This window comes from Oenanthe melanoleuca, chromosome 1 (genome assembly GCF_029582105.1).
Source record: "Oenanthe melanoleuca isolate GR-GAL-2019-014 chromosome 1, OMel1.0, whole genome shotgun sequence".
Taxonomy (NCBI): Eukaryota; Metazoa; Chordata; class Aves; order Passeriformes; family Muscicapidae; genus Oenanthe; species Oenanthe melanoleuca.
The window spans coordinates 44,346,114-44,367,091 of record NC_079333.1 but is presented as its reverse complement, the minus strand read 5'-3'; the positions used below and the strand labels follow the sequence as shown (position 1 = coordinate 44,367,091).

General features: G+C 35.7%; 1 protein-coding gene across 4 annotated transcripts in view; it reads right to left on the bottom strand.

The window, feature by feature from the left end:
• Positions 1–20,978, bottom strand: part of TNFRSF19 (TNF receptor superfamily member 19) — a 55,741-nt gene that overhangs the window by 7,131 nt on the left and 27,632 nt on the right. For all 4 annotated transcript variants that reach the window (XM_056498960.1, XM_056498987.1, XM_056498969.1 and 1 more), the window contains exons 6-7: positions 1,582–1,746; positions 197–322 (exon numbers count right to left, since the gene is read on the bottom strand). In XM_056498960.1, coding sequence (XP_056354935.1) covers positions 197–322; positions 1,582–1,746 — 291 coding nt within the window. The remainder of the gene's footprint in view (positions 1–196; positions 323–1,581; positions 1,747–20,978) is intronic.

The window sequence follows — 20,978 nt, the reverse complement described above, 5'->3', positions numbered from 1 at the left end:
TGAAATGAATATAGGAAAAAACAAAACAAAACAAAAAAAACCCAACCCAAATAGCTACTTAAAAACCCTTTCTGCTTATTAAGAAATTAGCCTAGGACAAGGGGTAGTTTGATAGTGTTAGCTCTGCAGTTAAATTTAATTGTCACAACTCAAGTGTTAGATAAAATAAAGTCACCTTTCAGTAGAGCTAACATACCACATGTCTGTGATGTACTTCTTTGGCACTGGCAGCACGTTCTGTGGTCATATTCACTTAGCCGTGGTCTGTCGAAGCAGGACAGCTCAGAGCCATCGTAGTGAATGTCTTGTGATCTCAGAGACCCTTCAAACAGAGTGAATAAAAATCTGTGTCAGTAAGTGTCACCCTTTCTCCTGCTCAGAACCCTCCCTCTTCACAGAATGTGTAATTGTCATGCTATAAACTATGTCCATACATTTCCCAGCTGAAAGATCCGCAGTGACTGTGTGGCTTCCAATAACGTAAACCACAGATTTTACCCAAACCTTAGAACAGCTGGTTCAGCTACAGCCTCTTCTAGGAAGACATCTGCTCTCATTTTGATGATTTGAGAGTATATCTTATTCACTGTTACATTTTTGCAGTGTTTAATGATTCTCAGTGATTCCCATCTGAAATTTTCCAGAGTCAGTTTTCAGCCACTGCAATTTTGTTTATATTATCTTAAGGAGCTTTATATTAACAGCAGACTTCCTTTAATCTCTATAATTGTAGGCCAAGGCAAACAAGTTACTGCACTTCACTAAATGAAGTCTGAATTCACTGTGTCAGAATTTCTCAAAACTCATGTGTAAAGCAAATTTTAGCTTAAGAACAATTCTTACAATGCCTCAGTAAACCTTTTAATTTCTGCTTGTGCTGAAAGCAGCAGTAACATCAGTTCATTCTAGACACTATTCTTGTTTGGCATGCAGGGTTCATTAGATGCTACAAACATATTTTAATATAAGTTTCATAATACTATAAATGGAACAAGAGTGCTTTTCCCTTTCTTCTTCCTTAATTTAAATTAAGAGGCAGAGAAATGTTTATTGTAAACAAATTGTGTTGATGAGCCTTTATGGATTTAAAAGAAAATTACAAATCTTAGTCATTTAATTAATCTTGAATATGGCCATAAAACCAAAACTGTTAAAGACAAATCTCTCATCTACACTGGCCACATTCATTATCTTGATGACCTAATCTGTGTTTCACAATAGCACTTGATGCACAGATGTTCCAAACTGGTATTTCCACATTAACATTGCAACTCTGTAATGCCCCATCTTGGATTGTGAATAATCCAAATGTATCTGTGCAGCATCTAGCAGAGTAGGGCATGGAATTGATGCAACTGGAGTATTTCTGGGCATTTACATAGCATTCTCTCAGTAGCAGCTGAAACTTCCACACTGAGCTGGCCAACTTGGATGGGGTCCTGTGCTCTGCTACATCGACCATCTCATTGCTAAACTTGCTTAAATGATGAAGACATTTCACTTCTTTATCTACAGAGAGATCTTCCAAACTAATACCACTCCATAAATATTACCAAGAGACAGTGATAATTGGAAACTCACAGCTTGGCTTCTTCTCCATGAACTGTCTCTTGCAATAGATAACACAAAGGATGAGAAGAGCCAAGAGCACTGTTGCAAGTGCACTGCAGATAACAGCTGCCAGAGCAGTGTCTCGAGGACTGGAAGCAGTGGAAGGGATCTTCACAAGATTTACCTTGGTGGTACCTGAAATATAATTAATAAATAAAAAATTAATAAATAATAATTAAGGCAAACTGCAGACATTTCCAGAATATAGGAATATAGTCATGTAAATGAAAGTATGGGAAACAGAGGAGACTTGTAGCACAGAAAAAAAAAAGGAAAAAAGAGAATTTTTTAGTTGCACATATAGACGGATATGAATAACAGCACCCTCAATAGGAAAAGCAATTTTAGAAAAGATAAATTGCAGAATGTGAGATAATGAGTGGAGGTGCACACAAACACATCCCAACTGTCCATGAGAATGGAATCAGATCCTTACCATGAAAACAAAGACATCTGAATGTTTAATGTCACATGAATTTAATATGGAGAACGTTTCCTAGTGTAGGGTTGAGTGATCCACTAGAGGGAGTCACGAATACACGAACTTCCCTTAATAAGGAAAATTTCTGGTCACTGAGACACCCACAGAAGTTCAAATGCTGTCAAAATTATGATCCTGCTTTGTTGCATGTGTCATGACACCTTGGTCATTTCCAAGATCAAACCCAGGATTTTAACTCTGCCAATTCTTTTTCTTCAGGGATTTTTAAAAAATTCTAGATAGTACCTCTAGTCAACATTAAAAAGATTGACTTTATACCCAAATTAGTGAAGACTTAACCAATGTTTCCAGCTACAAACATTTTTACCTTTAGGTGGAAAATTAAAAATATTTTTAAAGGATCAAAACTTTAACTACAACTGTTGAAACGGTCTTAAATTATGTATTTTAGAATTAAATTGTTTTTAAACAACCTATGAATTTTGACAGCCCAACTATTTCAATCTACTTTGAAGTCATCCTTAATTCAATGAGAAAAAGGAATAAAACATAGAGTACTTCTATGACAGCGAAATTTTAAGAAACCACAAATCATATTTTACTAACTTACAAAAATAAATGGCTGTGCCTATTTGCCCCAGAAGACATTTGGTTAAAGCCTAAAGACTATAATGTCCTAAGAAATGGTCCATGCAGACATAAGTTTAAATTGTGAGATAAATGTCTGCCAGAGTATATGAAAACCTCTAATCAAATTGTACAAAAATACAATTGTTCAGTATCGTTACTGCAATTTCATAATGGCAGGAGACAACTTCCAAGCTTAGTTAGTGCAATCAGTGGAATTGTATTACTCAGGAATAATTTTCTGCAACAGTTATGTTATTTCCTCTACACACATCAAATATGGGCACCAAAGGATTTGTGGTACCTTATTTCTTTGTTACAATGCCCATAGGGATTGACAAAACCTAGGCACTTTGAAAAATCTACTTAATTTTAAGATTTAAGACCACTTAATGCCAAAGAAAACACCATATTCTATGAAATGAAGGATCCAGAAAATTAAAGAAATAACCTGCCAAATGTACTGAATAAAAACAGTTTCTGCAGCTTACAGTATCATGTAGTTGCTAGCAAATAGGGTAATATAAAAAGGCAGAGAGATCAGATCATGGCCATTATTAAGACAAAAGAAAGTTTAGCTGTTCATTTCCTGATTTCAGCATGAAGAGAAACAAGTGTTACTGCATTTACATCTGCTTAAATATTTCCATTTACCTTCAATTTGTACTATTATGTTCCACTGCCACATCAAAATCTGAAGAGCAAATTTGCAGCAGATCTTTTTCACATGCTTTCAACTCACCCAATTGCACCGAGTGGAGCAACTGGAGAAAGTACAACAGAGAGCCACAAAAATGACTGAGGAACTGGAGATTCTCTCCCATGTGATCAAAGTTTGAGAGAGCTGGGATGGCTCAAGATCAAGAAGGCTCAATTTGTATAAGTTTGAGAAGCTCAATTTGTATAAATCCTTGGAGGGAGTGTGCAGAGAGGACAGAGCCAGGCTCTTTCCTCAGACACAAACTAAAAACAGAGGTACCCTCTGATCAGGACACACTTTAATAACTCTGAGACTGACTGACCACTGTCACAGATACATTTCCTCATACATAGTTATTACCTACCCTTCTCCTCATGTTCTCCTGTAATTCCTGCTACTCACAGAGCTGAGTTCTATGCCCTCTTTTGCAAATCTCCAATGTTACTTTTAAAGAAAATGCAGTAAGTGTCACAATCATTTTGTTACAACTAGAATGCTCTTGGCAGGAGCACCTCAATCATCCACAGAGATAACTTTTCACTCAGTTTCTAGGATTCTTGCAGCTGAAGTTTTAAGTTTATAGTTTTAGCAGACTGAAGAAATTTCTGCATGAAGTTCCAGGATATCTGAGAGAAGCAGTAAATCTATATAAAAGCCTGTCTATATAGCAATGTGTGCTGGCTTTGGTGTGAAAGTTAGACTGTGCTTTGGTATCAGGTTTTCAATTTTAGTCAACTGCCTGATCTAGTTTTTTGAAAGTTAAAGACAGACTGGATAAGTATTTAAAAACCAGACAATTAAAAAACTGATCAGAACATCTTCAAATATTTTTCATATCAATACACCTATTTGTATTAATGTAAATAAGAGCACTAAACAGTTCTTAGTAATTAGGCCTTCATAATTTGCAGAAAAAAAGAATTGTCAAATTTTTAGGGCAAAAAAGAAATAAAGCACAGGAGAGGAAGCTTCTGTATTTTTCTCCTATTTTCAAGTATGGTTGCATATTACATATTCTAGGAAAATATAAATTATACATTTCTTTAATGCCCATCAGCAATATTCAAACTGAAATTATAGTGATTTAATTTTAAATAGGGATGGGAAAATTGAAAAATTTTTAACCCATCTAGCTATTTAAGATTTATTTGGTTGATTTTTTTTTTTTTTTTCACTTGAGAAAGCAATTTTCTATTCCTGAGAATGCCTACCACTCATCTTCACCTTCAAAGAACTTTTTGGAATAGCTACTCTGAGCAGTCCATTGTAGTCTAGCTCTAATTATAATGATAGTGATCTTCCCTGCAGAGACCAACATTTCAGACGTGGATTGCTATTGTAGAAGTGGCCCGTTGGGCATTGCTGAACTCTGCTTTCAGTGTTACTCAGACATGTATGCATTTTCATAAACTCTTTCCTTTCACAGACTTAATGGTCCCACTTCAGTAAAGCAAGGAGTTGCATTTTAAATTTAAACTTGTACTTACATCTATTAGATGATTACATGATTAAATTTAAATATGCAATTAAACACTTTGTGAACTAGATGAGATACATTCAGAAAGGAGGGAGGAGGTGCACACTCTTTTCTGATTCTGGAAAGCATATGCTTTTTCTGTATTTTATTTAAGAAACTGATTTCCTTTTTTAAGTCTTAGTTCTAACATATTCTGAAAATGTGCAAATATTGAAGAAGAATTACCAAAATATCAAACTGTCTCCTGCATAATTTTGAGCAGTCAGCCTAAATACACATTCTTCCCTTAATTAACCAATATTACATTATAATGGCAGTAGATGCAAAGGTGTGGTCCTTAAAAGCAAGTAAAGTTTCTGTTAATCCAAGACAGTTAAACAGCAGTAACTCAGATAATATGGAACACACAAATCCCTGCTGTATCACTAAAATTTCTGCCAATTAACAGAATAGCTGAATTTTTGGCCTATTATACCAAACAAGAGACAGGACAAAACATAAAAATACTTCCTTTGTCACTGATTTAATGTTTATTTGTTTATTTTATCCTTTTAGAACCGTGATTAATTACAGTCACTACTGGAACCAGCAAACCTAAAAGTAAGACTTCAACCATGTGAAAACAGAACTTACAACACTATGTTTTCTGCTATGCATACAGGAAATATATACTAGCTAGTGAAGTCGAGGAGAACAAAATGTGGAATATTATGTTTGGGTGTCTTTCTTAACGTGTCAAGAGAATTAACCTGAAGAGAATTTACTCAAAGTAACTGAGCTAATCCAAACTGGGCTTCAAAAGCAGTAACATGGTAACAGTGGACAGAATGGCATCTGTTACCATCAGGACTGGAGGTAAGATGCAAAGGTTAAGATGTTGCTAATTCCTGGAGTATGGGTATTCCTGGTCTGCAGGGGAAAGGAATATTTGCCTGTTACAAAAACTGTTTGCCCATTACCTTTACGTTGAATGGCCCGACTCAGTGATATCAACCTTAATTTGACAAGAATTAAGGGCTCAGACATACCCTCAAGTTATGTAATTTAACAAGTTACTGCCTGCCAGCTGAGCTGCAGTGGCTATTTTTCTGTGTGCTCTTGATCCACAGACAAGGCAAGCCAGTCTAAGGCAATGTGGCTCACTTTGAAATTCCTTCATTTTGGGGAAAAAGCAAAACCAAAAAAAGTGAAGATGTTTATATTAATTTAAAAGTAAGAAGGCAGTATGTTTATCTAGCCCCAAAGAAGCAAAAGGATGTATTATATATCCTTTTATATGATATAGACAATTCAGATACTGCATGTATAAGATCTGTATATATATGTTTTATGTACTACTGAGCATTAACATAAATGAAAAGCAAGTTCCTCAAATATATCTTTGAGTCTTTGCAAATCAGCAGATTGTCTGCCTTCTCCTGATCATTCAAGTAGGAGGTAAGAAACTTTATTAAACATTACTGTTGGAGACTGTGGTAAACAGTGGGGACAGAGTCTCCCAACATCTGTAAAAAGCCTTTTGCATGCACAGCCTACACCCAAAAGTTCATTGTGTCAAACCACATTTTTCAAATGTGCTCCAAGTGCTGACTATAAAGGCTTTAGTTAATGGCCCACATTTTTTTTCTTTTTGTTTGTTTTATTTTGCTGGTTTTGTCATTTTTTAAATAAATGTACCAAAAAGCCCTAGGGAAGAAAATGACTGTTCAAGTATTTATCCATTGTTTGGAAATCCTGAGAAATAAGCTTATAAATTAAAATCTTTGCAATTTGATTTATTCATTTCCAAGACTGTTTCTCTTGCACTGTGTATTTTCACAAACTGCAGCTGCTGACAGCCTTTTATGTTTAAAATGGTAGAACAATTGCACTGTATATGTGAATTTAAAATATATATGAACTTCACAGTACTGGGTACAAACAATGTCTGTAAGGCATAGCCAACCTCTGCTACACATTTTTCTTTTTGCAGTTCAGAGATGTGAAATCTTGGTATGACCATGGTGATCTAAACTGAACCACTCTAGGAGCACAAAATTAATATTGTTTCATACACAAAACTTCCAACTTGGAGCACTGTCTGGCCATGTGAAAACAGAAGTCCATGAGAGTAAGGGTTCAGATCACTGCTACCCTCAAATAACCTGAAAAAAATCTAAGAGGAAGAAAAAAATAAAAATCAGAGGAAGTGGGATAAAATCTGTGTCACCACTGAACTACACATTCTACCTCCAACATAACTGCTTATCAATAAGAAAAGACAGATCTCTCCTCCATAAACTGGAAATCCCCACTGTGATCTGATGGCACCAAGTCTATGTTGATATTAATGACTGTGGTGCTGTCAACAATTACCTGGCTTTTGCTTCTATAAGCCAACTTTACATCTCTGGCAGTTGAGGGTAGGCAGCACCTACTTTCTTGAAAATGCAACTTCTTTTTTAGGTGTTTCCATGTGTTAAAACAATGTCCCATAAAGCTTATGTCAGAACATATGAGATTGCTAGATACAGCAGAAAAATCTATTTTCTTACATCACCACTAACTTGTACTTTTAACCACATTCTTTGCCAGACATATTCTGTGAAATAGAACACTTCATTTTAGGCTATTCTCTTGTTCAAATCCAACTATAGAATGCATCCATCCCACACAGGCTATGAAAGCTGTTTCATCCTTTTAACAGAAAATGAAAGCAGGAAGAATTTTTTGTATTGTACTTTGTATTCAGTATGTGCAGTCCCATTTAATCTTTAGGATTACCCAGCTAGAGAACAAAAATGTCCCTGTACAGAATTTGAGTCAGTTTGGTTTATGCCATTTTCTGCTCTATTCAGTCTCTGTACCCACTCTATTGCTCTCAGTCCCAAAACACACACAGGACACCACCCACATAAGAGGAGGAGGAGCTTGCATTGCTGAGAAGCAAAGCATGTCCATGTGGGCAGCTACTGCCACCACCCATTTGCTAAGGGAGGAGAGGGGGGCCTTGAGCCCTTCAGAATCTACCTGTATATTCACTAGTTAAATGACAATGCAGGTAAATAGAAGAATAAGCATGTATGAAGGTTGTCTCTGTCAATAGAACCACTTTCATCAATCAAAACTGTGAACATTGTGAATCCCATGCATTCAGGTTACAGATCTGTTCCAAAAGATTCAAACAAGCTCTTATAGATGTTGTGTGATGAGGCTGCAGACTGGTGCATGGATTGGTTTTCAGTAGGTTGAAATATAACAGTGTGGAAAGCTCTATCCTGTGACCATGACAGAGGGCTGGTAGAGCAGCCAAGCCTTCCCCCAGGCAGGGAACATACAGCCCTTCCATATATATCTGTGTATTTATTTGTAAAAATCCCAGTAAAGCAAGAAATCAAATGTAAATCAGTCATAAAATTTATGTCCCTCTCTGATTCAACAAGAAGTAATTTCTAACAATTCACTTTCTAACACTTCACTTTTTATCCCAAATATTTCTCCTTATCCTGGTTCAGCTCTGGTAACATCCAGGGACTAAAGCAAAATATTTCATAATGATTGCAAGCCTATGTCCTAAGTTTTCTGACACAAATTTCCATAAACATCACTAATAGTCTATGCAATACATTTTCAAGAACTATGGGTTTTGTCTTTGCTTTAAAAAGTTTTGTAAAGGTAACAACACTCAGCTATATCACTTCTGTTTGCAAGCTGTTCTGTAATCAGAATAACAGAGTATACTCTGGTAGATTTCATTCATAAAGTATCTGAGGCTTTAGAAAATAGTGACTGTATATTCAAAAACAAATATATCAGTAAGTGAAACATTAAGAAAAACTACTCCATTTGAATATCAAATTAGGTGCAGGAATAATTTCCTTATTTTGCTGAAAATACCACTTCTTGAATTGGCCAAATAACTCATCTAGTCCAGAAAATTTCATAAAGTTTTAGTACATTTCCCTTGTTGCCTATTGGCCTAAAATTAAAATCTGAAATAATTGGGAAAGGAAAATGAAATCTGGATAGCTAGAAACATCTTCACTCTTCAAGCTCTCTGTAGTAAACTAATATTTTTTGTTACTGAATATGAAAAATATAAATGCTAAGGAAATTCTTCCAAGTATTAGAAATCCCATGCAGAAAGAGCCTAGATATTAGATTTGACTAATAAAAGATCAGCTCTCAAAGAGATCTGGAAATACATGTGTGTGCATGTGTGTTTAACACTGGACAATTTATTACATTAAATTTTAAAATGGTTATTTCCAAATTGAGAGAATATACAAGAAGCAAAATAAGAAAACCCACAACATTCAGTTTGCAGATAATCCAGAATAATCTAAAAATGAATACACATAAAATATTGATGCCATTGTATTTTGGTATCTGTTTTAAAAAGTGACATAGGGACAAGGCTTAAGTACACAAAAGTTAAGCTGTAAAATCTGTAATTTTAAAATCTAAATCTATCTGGGAAACTAGAGGCTTGTATCAGGTCACATATTTCCCACAGAGAGTGAAGAAAAAGTTAAATACAGAGCAGAATCTGAAATACCTGTCATATGAGTAACACAGTTCCTTATGTCACCATGCTCAGATAGATACAAAAACCTGGAGAAAGATAATGTACTTTTCTCTTCTTATAAATTACTCAGAGACAGAGAGGAGCTTTCACTTCTGTCTTGTTCTCCATGGAGAATGAAAAGCTATGCTCTTATTTTAAAATTAAGACACAAATCACAAGCATGGCTTGTAATGCCTTTCAGATGCACCTCTTGAAAGAGGAGGTAGTGATGGGGTTTCTGCCTTCTGAGAATGATTAAGAGCTCTTTGCCAAGAGGTATGAAATGAAGATTCTTCTACACCTTCATGGAGATTGTTTTAGCCACTAGGCTAGAAGCTGAGCTTGGTAAAAGCTTATTTCTTCTCTCCAGTTGAATTTGCCCAGTTGTAAAGTTCTGGCAGAAGCAGTAAGATACGTAGACTGGAACAAAATTAAATAAACTAGACCTAGGCTTGCTCAGTACTTATGCTTTTACTGTTTACAATTATATTTAAATATCACTAAGTTACCTTAAATTTTCCACACAAGGCACATACTGGTGGGAGAAATAAGTCTGCACTAGAGAAAACAAAAAGTATGTTTATGTAATTAAGACAGTTTCATAATACACTCCACTAAGCTGAATTGCAATTCTGAATTAGGGTTAAGAGTTGCATAACCAACACTACTACTATTTTTTAAGATTTTAACTTTGCAATCTAAGGGTCTTTTAAAAACATTTTTTTGGGGGTGGGATAAATCATATGAAATGCATGGGATTAAATAAAAAATTTCAAAATTTTATATCATAGAGGTTAACACCCTTAGAAGTTGGCCATGCATCCCCAGCTTGTTGTATTATGCAGATATCATAAATGTTGTGATTTACTGCAAAGAAGTTACCTACAGTGCATCAGTGTGCATTCACATGCAAACTGTATTACAAATGAAACAGCTGTATCTTTGACATCAGAAATAACAATAGCTTATGTAAAGCAGTTATTAATTCACCACTTCAAGCTGCAGGGATAAAGTCAAGCTATACAGAACAAAAAGCTGCTGTATACAAGATCCTTGCTCCATTATATTACTTAATCTGAACCATAACATCTCCCCTCTTTAACAGAAGTCAGTAGGAATTAGCCATAGAATACAGAAGACATTCTGAAAGGTTACCTCTGAAAAGTCAAGCTCTGCAAGTGAGTTTCATCTGACCAAAGCAAAGATCTCCTTTGGAGGGAATCACCTGTACTTTTTCTACAGGGGATGGGGAGTGGGATAAGAGAAAGGCTCTTTTAGGGTGTAATTAGTCTGATTTGTTTTGAGCACCACCCTTGATCTCTCCACTGAGTATAGAGTGTACTTCAGATCACCAGCTCACAGAAGTAGCCATTACACATATTCACAGTCAGGAAGGTTTCATCCTACTCTGGTTTTGGCAAGAAACAATGAAGGGTTTTGAGGGCCTTTTACTTCCTCTGTTTCAGTTTGTTAACAGATGTTGAACATTTTACACCACTTTCATTGAGAAATAAAAGCCAGTCACAACTGCAAAATCTGTAACAACTTCTTTACAGTGGCAGAACCCCAGAAAAGTCCAGCAGTATTTAATACCTCACATTCTACATGGGATATAAAATAGTGTGTAGTAAATAAAGTGAGACTTACAGAATTATAGGTTTTGCCTGTCCTGTGCTTTAAATGAACAAAGGCCCAGTGGGAAATTATATAGAGCAACATAAATAACTCTGTATTAGAGTAACTATACATGAGGAAATCTCATTATGGCTGCAGGCCTGGATTCTGGCATATTCTAACTCCAGCAAGTTCTCTTAGAATATGGGCTTTGGTTTGTAAGAGACATTCTATCAAAAAGTAGGAAAATATTTTTCTAAATATTTTTATTTGTGTTTTTATTTATATAGCAGAACCAAAAAAAAAAATATACACTCTAAAAAGTAATTTTCCTCCTTAAAATTTATTAAAGAGAAAAAAAGAGTAAGATTCATTTAATGTTGAATTGCAGTTTTCATCTAACCTGATATTAGCATCTAAGTGAGATTCACGACTATAGAAGTCTGAAGGTCTGAAGACAAAGCCAGAGCTAGTCACCTTAGGCTCTCTTTCTAAAGCAAATCCAGGAACAGGATCTCCTGAGAAGTAATTATTATGAAAAGGCTTGAAAGACTGCTTAGTGTTAGTCACTGAAACTTACCTTATCTGGCTTGCCTAAACCCTTGAGGTACCTAATTCTCACCTCTGATTTGGAGTTTGGGCTGACAACTTCAGGGCTAAGCATTAACTTTTAGATGCCCAAATTAGGGTGCATTAATTCCATCTAAAATTTCCACATGTAGACAGGGTAACTATAATCACATTCAGTAATAGGCACATAGAATCATACCATGGACTGAAATGAAACTTTTCTAAAACTGGTGGACAAACCCTTTAGTTAACAAAGCTCTAACAAAGAGCTCATGTTTTCAGAGAACATACACAGACTGTACCTCAAAGGCACATGTCACTGCCCAAAATAACATGTGAGATTTTTCTATGATCTTTGTAAGAGGGGAGTTCAGCAGTACAAACTGCTTTAGCACAAGTGAACCAGCAAGAGTGAGAATGTGTGGGGTCTATCACCCAAAAAATTAAAGGTGAGCAAAGTAGAGGACAATTCTAAGAATACAACTGATCTGTAGGAACATTAGGCCCTTCTTCTACAAGGCTGCTCCCAGCTCATAAGGTGCTGGTTTATAAGGAATCATTACTGCTAAGGTCCTTGTGTCTTTTTACAAGGCTATTGCATTTTATCCTACTTCCAATACATATTCTAGTCCTCTGGTGTGGTAATTCAGTGTTCTTTTGCTTGACAATGATTTTCTTAATAAAGAGTTGGCAGTATGGAAAGTTTGAGCCTAGATGGATTCCATGTTTTCTTCTGTATTTTCTTAAAACCAAGAAATTTAAGTGGAACACAGCCAAAGAATTTTGTAGCTTAACAACTTAGAATCATAGAATCCTTAGAAGTTGAAAAAGACCTTTAGGATCATTGAGTCACTAAGCACCTACCAGCACCAAGTAGAATAAAAACCCCAACACACTCCTGTGCACTTGTTTAGCAGTATTTTATATTCACATGCCAGTCACAGCTTGCACTCTGTACCCCAAGTCACAGCAGTCAGCATGGATTTATACCAGAGGTACCAAAACTCAGTGCTTCTGAAGTGGTGTTAATGGAACCATTCCCTGATTCTGAGAGTTAAATTTGAACCAGTATTTTCAGTCAGAATGCAGCTTAAAAGCATGCTATTAAATTAATATATTTAGAGCAATCTAGTGCTCCTGTAATTGGAAATTGTTTAAAAAATACTGAAAAGCTGTAACCACTACTTATTTTTTTCAGATTACCCTTAAAAACAATAAAGTAAAAGTTTACTGAAAAAAAAAATGTTTTGCAACTTTACTGCAATGCATGGAGTCCTGGAATAATTTTGAATAACCTAATGGTCAAGTTAAATAAGAACCTTGCAAATCCACTCCATACAGAAAAATAGATAATTGCTTATAGCCACTGCAAGCCTGGGCTGAAGGGCTGCCCACATTAGTAAGTGCACATAAGGAAAAAAACCATAGGAAATAATACTTATTCACTACAGGTCACAGATCAGCCCCTTCTCTGAAACTCAGGAATTTCAAGTTCACTTTAATCTAGTGTAATTGAGCTAACCAGCTCTTACATTAAAAAGTAATGATTAAGTTAAATTTCTTGCAGACTTTCTGTACCTAAAACAAACATGCAGTATGCCTCTGGCAAAGAAGGATACTAATTATAGGATTGACTCATAAGATGAAAGGTTGCACAAGTTACTACTAGAAACTGAAGTATGGTAAGCTGCTTTGAAAAAACACATTGAAATTCTCATAGTCTGCAGTTGAGAATTTAATGTTCTAACTGTACTTAACAGTGTCAAGAAACAAAACTAAATATGCTTGTAAAATGCTGGTTCACATTTTAGATGAACAATGATTACTTCATCATTCTATAATAAGGATTTTTTTTAATGTAATAAAGAATTGAGCTCTACAGTGAATTTTTATTAGATGAAAACATGCAAACTTAAGTATTTTTGGTCATTCTTAGCTTTCTTTTATTATATAAAACATGGTCTTACAGTGGGTATTTGAGGATTCATTGCCTGACTTCACTCTTAATACAACAATTAATTCCCTAATTTAACAGGAATCATAAAAGAAACACATCTCCAAGGCTTCAGACATCTCTGGGGAAGAATATGCAAGTAGTTTTGCATTTCCAGCTGCAGCTTTCACTGGGATTAGCAGAGAGAGCTGCCAGCTGTGAGTTAGAACATAGATACAAAATAAGCCCTGATCAGATACAACCTGCTGAACACCAGATGGGTTCTGCTCATGTGAACTCCTATCATCAGCTGCATGAGCTTGTGAATTCAGGAAAGAAATGAAATTTGATTCAATTTATTTTAAAAATCACATGCTGATATTTCTGCTTTCATTTTAAGATATATACTTTCCATCATATTCTAGCAAGAAACATGGAATGTATTTTCAAAGAACACTGTGGAATACTGTGTTCTCTCCAAAATGCATTAACACATGCTTTAGTAGATAAAAATGGATTATATATAATTAGTGCAATTCTCATGCTGAAACTAGACAGCTAAGGCTCTCTGTCCAATTCAGCTTCATCATCACATCAACTTATCCTACTTTAAATTTTACTGGATTATGACCATATATATATTACATTTCCAGAGATTATGAACAAGTAGTATTAAAAAAAGACATTTCTATTCCTAATTTATTCTATGATTTCCATCTGTATTATGGAGCCATTTATATCTGCTTGCTCTGATATAATTTAATATTCATATTGCTAACACCTTACTAAGTAGGGACTGCTAATATTAATCTAGAGTTTATATTAGAGTAGATGCTTAAAGTTTCAAACTTTAGTATTCAGATTTTTCTGTTCTTTACCCTCAATCATAATAAATTAACAGTTTCAAGAGGCTCAGAAATTATAATTTCTTTTCCATTAATTTCTTTTCTGTACATTTTCTGCCATCAACAAGTGTGGTAGGAGCTCAAGTCACAACCTTCTCATCCCAGTGAGTTCACTAATGTGGCTCTCTCTTCACTACTGAATTGTTTTTGTAAAATCTGAAAATTCTTTGTCTGAGGTCTCTGTTACTTGGTCAGCACAGACAGAAATTAGTCATCATGGTCAAAAGGGATAAATGACAACAGTATGGATACACTGTGTTCACCTAGGAAAGCAAACTGAAATAAACCAGTTCTATTCTTATCATGTATCTTAAAAAGTTTACAATAACATTTAAATTTACAATTCTGAAATTATAAAAATGACAACTGTACACTGGCAACATCCACCATACTCCAAATACATAACAGTTAAAAGCAATGGAAGGCAAATTCCCTTTTCTCAGAAATCTAGTCTTCCATGGCAAGGAATAAAAAAGCAGTTTCCCCCTAAGGATACAAAACTGACAGGAAGCGAGATTCTTGTACAGATCCAGAAACTGGTGTGATGCAGGCATTCAAGAATTGATCCATGTCCCCAGTAATAACCACCAAGTGCTCTGACAGGTGTTCAACCAACAAAGCCAACTCAGTTCTTAACTCAGAACTTAGAAGAAAGTGATGTAGAATGACAGGAGGTGTTTGACTGTGAGCAGGAAAGCTTTCTATAACTGCAGAATGTCTGTGGGAGACAATCAGCACAAGTGTGGGACACAAGCTCTTCCAGTTCTGGAAGAGAAAACCTTGTGGCTGCATCCCATTTGTGTTACCTCACAAGCCTGCACAAAATAACAGCAGGAAAGGACCAGGAAGAACTAGGCTTTTCCAGTTTGGTACTTTTCCTCTGTTACAAGAGCTACAGCATTCCTTCATGTATAAAAACTCTTCAGTATGAAACTTTTAAAGTATATTTTGATCCAGAAGAATATATCCCAATCCATGTCACACAGCCCTAACCATGGAAATCTGTATGAAATCAATCTAACAAACCATGTTTTGTCAAAAGAAAAATCACATATTAAAATTATCATAGGTAGCTAGGAAAGGTTTAACAATTTGCTTGGAAAATGACACATAAAAAAGGGGGATTCAAAGCAAGTTCTCTAAAGCCTCCAGAAAGAAAAACTACCAAAATATATGTTTTAAAATCCAAATTTTGTTTGTCTTTGTACTTCTACTGCAAACTCTGTTACTGGACCATTCCCTGGTCTTGCATACTTCACAGAAATATTTTCTAGTATATCAAGTATAGTTTTTATTTTTACACAGAAAATATTTGCATTTCAGAAGTGTAAATACAATTATAATGAAGGAAAGACAAGAATTTCTGAATTAAAAGGGGCTAAACCCACACCAATTTACACAGCAGAATGTCTTCTAGTGATTCTTTTGTGTAGGTTTATTCTTTGATGTAGAGGATTACTCATTATAGTGATGAAGCAATGCATTAAACCTTTGCAGAGCCTTTACAGTGCCATATTCAGCTTTTTAAGTTTCCATTGGATGTTATCAACAGACCTCCCTTATGATTTGATGATCAGTCTCAATGCATCTGATGACACAATGGTAGTGACAACCAAAACAGAGAACTGCCCATTATTTGAGATTAAAGAGCAGAATAATTGAAAAAGAAAGTCTGACCCAATCACCTGCACTTTACACACATAAAGCAGAAAGTAGGGAATAGAGTTAATTAGTCAGATAATAATTTAAATGGAAATTCGCTAATTTTTAGCCTGAACATTACTCCATAAAGACAACTCAAATTCTTAACAATTTAAACAATTTCTATTCAAGAAAAAAACAGTCTTACTGGTATACCTTCATCAGGATATCCAAACAGGAAACATAGCAGATGTTATGCTTTTCCCTCATTCTGAAAAGTTGTGAGTAGTAAATTAGACTCTATCATTTAACCAAGACTGGGTTGCAGTCAGAATGTGAAAATTATAAACAGTGCAATGATCTCAAAAAGCAATCTTAGAGCCATTGAGCTGTATTGCAACTTGCTGGTTTGAGAAGGCATGAAACCAGGATCACAAAGGGGCTGGGCCCTGCAGTGCCAAGCACAGCAACACCTGGGCTGCATCCTCAGCTCTGGGAACCCACCCAGGGAGCACAGGAACACTCTTGTGGTGGAACAATCAGAGTCACAACAGGGAGCCAACACTCAGTACCCATGACAAGGGAAGGATTCCAGACTCAAGGAAGTCACCAAGAAAAGGACTCCCAGACATTATCCCAACCTGCTCTGCAGAGTTTGGCATCAGGAGGCACCACAGAACACTGGCCAGGGATGAGCAGCAGAGCAATTGGCTCTTGGAGCCCGATGGCTTCAGTGCCAGCTGCACACACAGCTGCTCAGGGCTGCAAAAGGCTTTGGATGACCACTGAAGGGTACAGAGAAATTTGGAGGTGCCTCCTTAAATTCCAATTCCATTTACCTCTGGATCAACAGTGATAGAGAAAGGAGTCAGTATTGTCCATGTATACACCTGGTCAGAGCATCCTGCCCAGCCCAGGCACCTGTACTTCCTTCCAGGGCAGTCAGGGCAGAGCAGGTGAATCACAAACTTCTGGCCTAAACTAAAGCTACAACATGTCCAAGCCACCTGGACCCAGAATTAGTGGAATACTCCTGGAGACCAAAGGAAATGTGGTAAGTCCTTTGAGCTTTCAAATGTTTATACAGTTAGGTAGCTGTCAAGCAGGACAGCTGTTGATGCAATTTTGGAGTCAGAATCCTGGGTCTGTTTGAATATTTACACCTTACATGCCCCTGGATCCTTGACAGAGCTAATGTTACCTATACTAAGATACCCCTAAAGAATTCACTACTAACCTGGTTCATTCAGTTTGCAGCCTGAACGGGGCCAATTGAAACACACAAGTGAAATAGAATTTCACTGTGCTAAGAAATCTAAGTTAGACTTTAGGTAGAGGCACAAAATAAGGAGCCTGCTTATTATCATTGTAAGAGCTTCAAAGAAGACCAAGAAATTTCAAACACTCTTTACTTGAGGTTACTGTGGACTTTCATAATAGAGCAGACAAGCTATGCTGAGTACTTCTACAGAAGTTACTAGTAAGTGAATCAATTCATTGGAAGAGCCCTCACACCTACTGTTTTAATTAACAATTAAGATGTAATAGATGTGATTAGAAATCTTTCTGATAAAACAAATTTTCACTGTAAAAAATAAACAGAATGGTAGAAAACATTTAAGGACAGTGCAGTGATATGGGCAGGAGTTCAACAGTTTAAACTGATTGGATGTCCTGAGAGCTTCAGCTTCCAAATCTTGATTCCTTGGTAGTAAGCAAGCATGGCTTACTTAACAGAAGTTCTGTTGGGCTGGGGATTTGCACCTCCTGGAAAATTTGTGGTGTTTTTTGGTTTGTTTAAGCTTGGTGTTTTGGGTTGGTTTTTTTTGGAGGGGAGTGGGCGGGTTTTGTTTTCTTTTTTTAGCTTTTTTTGTTTGTTTGTTTTTTTATTTTTATGTTTTGTTTTTGAAGAGGAGTAAACAGGATAGAAGATAGAAACGAGGGAAACACTTCTGATAATTTCTGTCTACTAACCATAATACACATGTAGTGGTACATAATGAAGTCCTTCCATACATATGGGCATAGAAATGAGAGGTACATGCAAGGAAAGTTGATGAGTTGGGGAAGTTTTAGAACATGATTAAACTGCAATGTATTTGAATTTTCTCTTCATTAAGTAACACTTCAGAATAATTTTAACTCATTTTAGTCATAATACCTCTGTTATTAAATTAAGGAAAAAGCTGTCATCTCTTTTTTTATAAGAGGAGCCCTACATATAAAGTAAATTCAGAACAGCAAGAATAGAAGCTGTTTGACTCTAAGCTATACATGAATCCCCATCTCAATCATCAAGGACAAAGAACTGAAAGCATGTAGGTTTCATGCTTTCATGAAAGGTTAACTCTATGATGAAAAATTGTAATAAGACTTTTTAAGACATTAATAGCAATTCTCATCTCTCTGAAACACCTTGTGGAATTTGTTTCAGACTTCCTGAAGATAAGTTACTCTACCATCAGGTCACATGTGGAAAATACCAGACTGACTTCTATATTTTTACAAAAGTCTACATTTCCATTTTGAAATAATGGGAAGGCAATGTCTCTGTAATAAAACAGTACTGATATTTATAAGCCAATGATATTATCTGTACTTAAATTAGCTGTCACTGCCTATGAATGTTGTGAAAGGTTTATACAATATTCCAGCTGCTTTCTATCACAGTGTTCAAAATGGCAAAGAGGATTATGAGAGATGCTGTTAGGTAACCTCAAATCAGAACAAACACTGAAATAAGAAGGAGATATATGTTGGAACAGAACCAAATAATTAAGAATAATTTCACTTGCTATATACTTTCAGATGCCAGTTGCCTCATGTGCATGTAAGCAGTCTTCCTTCAAAGGCTGCTTTGCATTAGCAACACAAAATTTACTGTACAAAGCAACCAAGTAAAATTACAGAAAAACTTAATTGATGGAAAAACATTATCTGGAGTCTGACAGCTTTAAAATCACAAAATTCTCTAAACAGAAACAAGAAAGTGACACAAACTAAAATTCCCCTATATAAACAGTGGAAATAATGTGGAATTGAATATAATCCAAAAATTACTCTCAAGTTAAAAATTTGTATTTATGTTTAATGAAATAATATAAAAAGCTTCAGCAAAGCTGAGACAGTGGGATTTTTTCTGTTTTATCACTAGTGAAAGGATTTTACAGAACACACATGTAGCCAGCAAGCTTCCAGCTCTCCCCTTACAAAACTAAGTAAGTTATAACCTTGCAGGCTGCAGTTTTTAGATTTCTGTCTTTGTTCTGATGTTTAGTCCTTGCATACCCCCAATACCCATTACACTCACATTAAAGTTTACAAAGTCACAGATCCTAATCTTGTTAATGTAAATAAGTAGATTTATATGAAATCTTACTTCTCCTACACCATCTACCTTTAAAACCAGAAAGAAGGAAATAACACCAGATTTTGTCCCTTAAATAGTACTTTCCATTAGTGAAACAACACACCTTGTAGATTGGAAGAGTGACACTCAGCTCCAGGACACATATTTAGTTCCCAGAAAAAATAATACTGTAAACATACAGAAGGTAACTAATAAAAAAAATCTACACAAGAAAACTCTAAAGGAAGCTTTGTGATCAATCTTAGGTAAGGCAGTCAAAATGTCATAGGAGCTCCTTAAAGGAGCAAAATTTAAAGCAGGTAAGATATAGATGCCTCACATTTAATAATCTTCTTCATGTATTTTGTCTCAACAAGTCTCTACTTTTATTCCTCACCTTAGTAAAAAACTGTTTATTTTCTAGTTTGAGACATTCCTTGTAATTGAAGTCAATATGGTTCATGGCAAAAAAAAAGCCCAGCAATTTTAGACCTGAGTATTTCAAATGCACATGATGTTACAATCAAACTGCAGATATGTCTACTGCTGTGACTTATTCAACAAACCATTTCTGCTTCAATGAAGCAAAGAATGTGTTTATTTCCTGGAACATGTAGAGGCTGGTTTCCCAAGCTCCACACAGAGTGGTGTCCCTCCCCCACCCTGTCCCCCCACAGCTTCCCATGTTCCTTGATCTATGCCATGAGGACAAGCAGAAATAGTCCTGGACAAGGAAGAATTAATTGGGCTGGACGACCTGTGCAATTTTTCATGATGCAAAAAATTAGTATTTTTATAAAGGTAACAGTGTGGTTATTAGAGGGGAAAAAAAAAGGTCAAGTCTGTTCTTTTGGTGGCCATTTGGCTGTAAAACACTCTCTTGTGCCTAGGTGTTAATTTTCTCATTTCCTTGACTCTCAAAATTTATTCCACAAATTAACTGTTTGAACAGCCAAATTCTACTCTGAATTTGCACACAAAAGGGGAACACCACTGATTTTAGATTGATACAGAAAGGAACAGTAATGTCAAAATTCTAGGAACTGTCTTTGTAATACATCTCAAGAAAGTTCCATGTCACAGGCTCTTCTGCTTAGTAGAAAGTCTGTCCAGAAACTAAAGGATTCTTGTGACTCTGGGGCTTTTCTGCATTTTAAGGTGAACAATATAAATTAAACCACTTGTAAGAACAGCTGACATAATCATTCTCTTTCTTCAATTTTCATCTGCCATTTTCTTATGGCTGAAAGAAGGTAAGTAGATAAGATAAGAAGATAAGTTTTGAGGTCAATGGTCTCATTAGATTTAGAAATAACCTTAAGAAGGGAGTTATTTTAATTCTTTTCCTATCACAGACAGATTCATAATGTAGCTCACTGAGCAGTTTCAGCAGCAGTTTAAGCATAACCATGGGGAAAGCACAGCAGTGGCCTGAGCAGACAGGAGAGTGAACTCTGCAAATCTAAATTGGTACTAAGAAACAAGAATCACTGAACCATATCAATGTTACTGTTTCAACACTTTTGGACAGTGTATATTACCTTCTATTTCAGAATTTACATC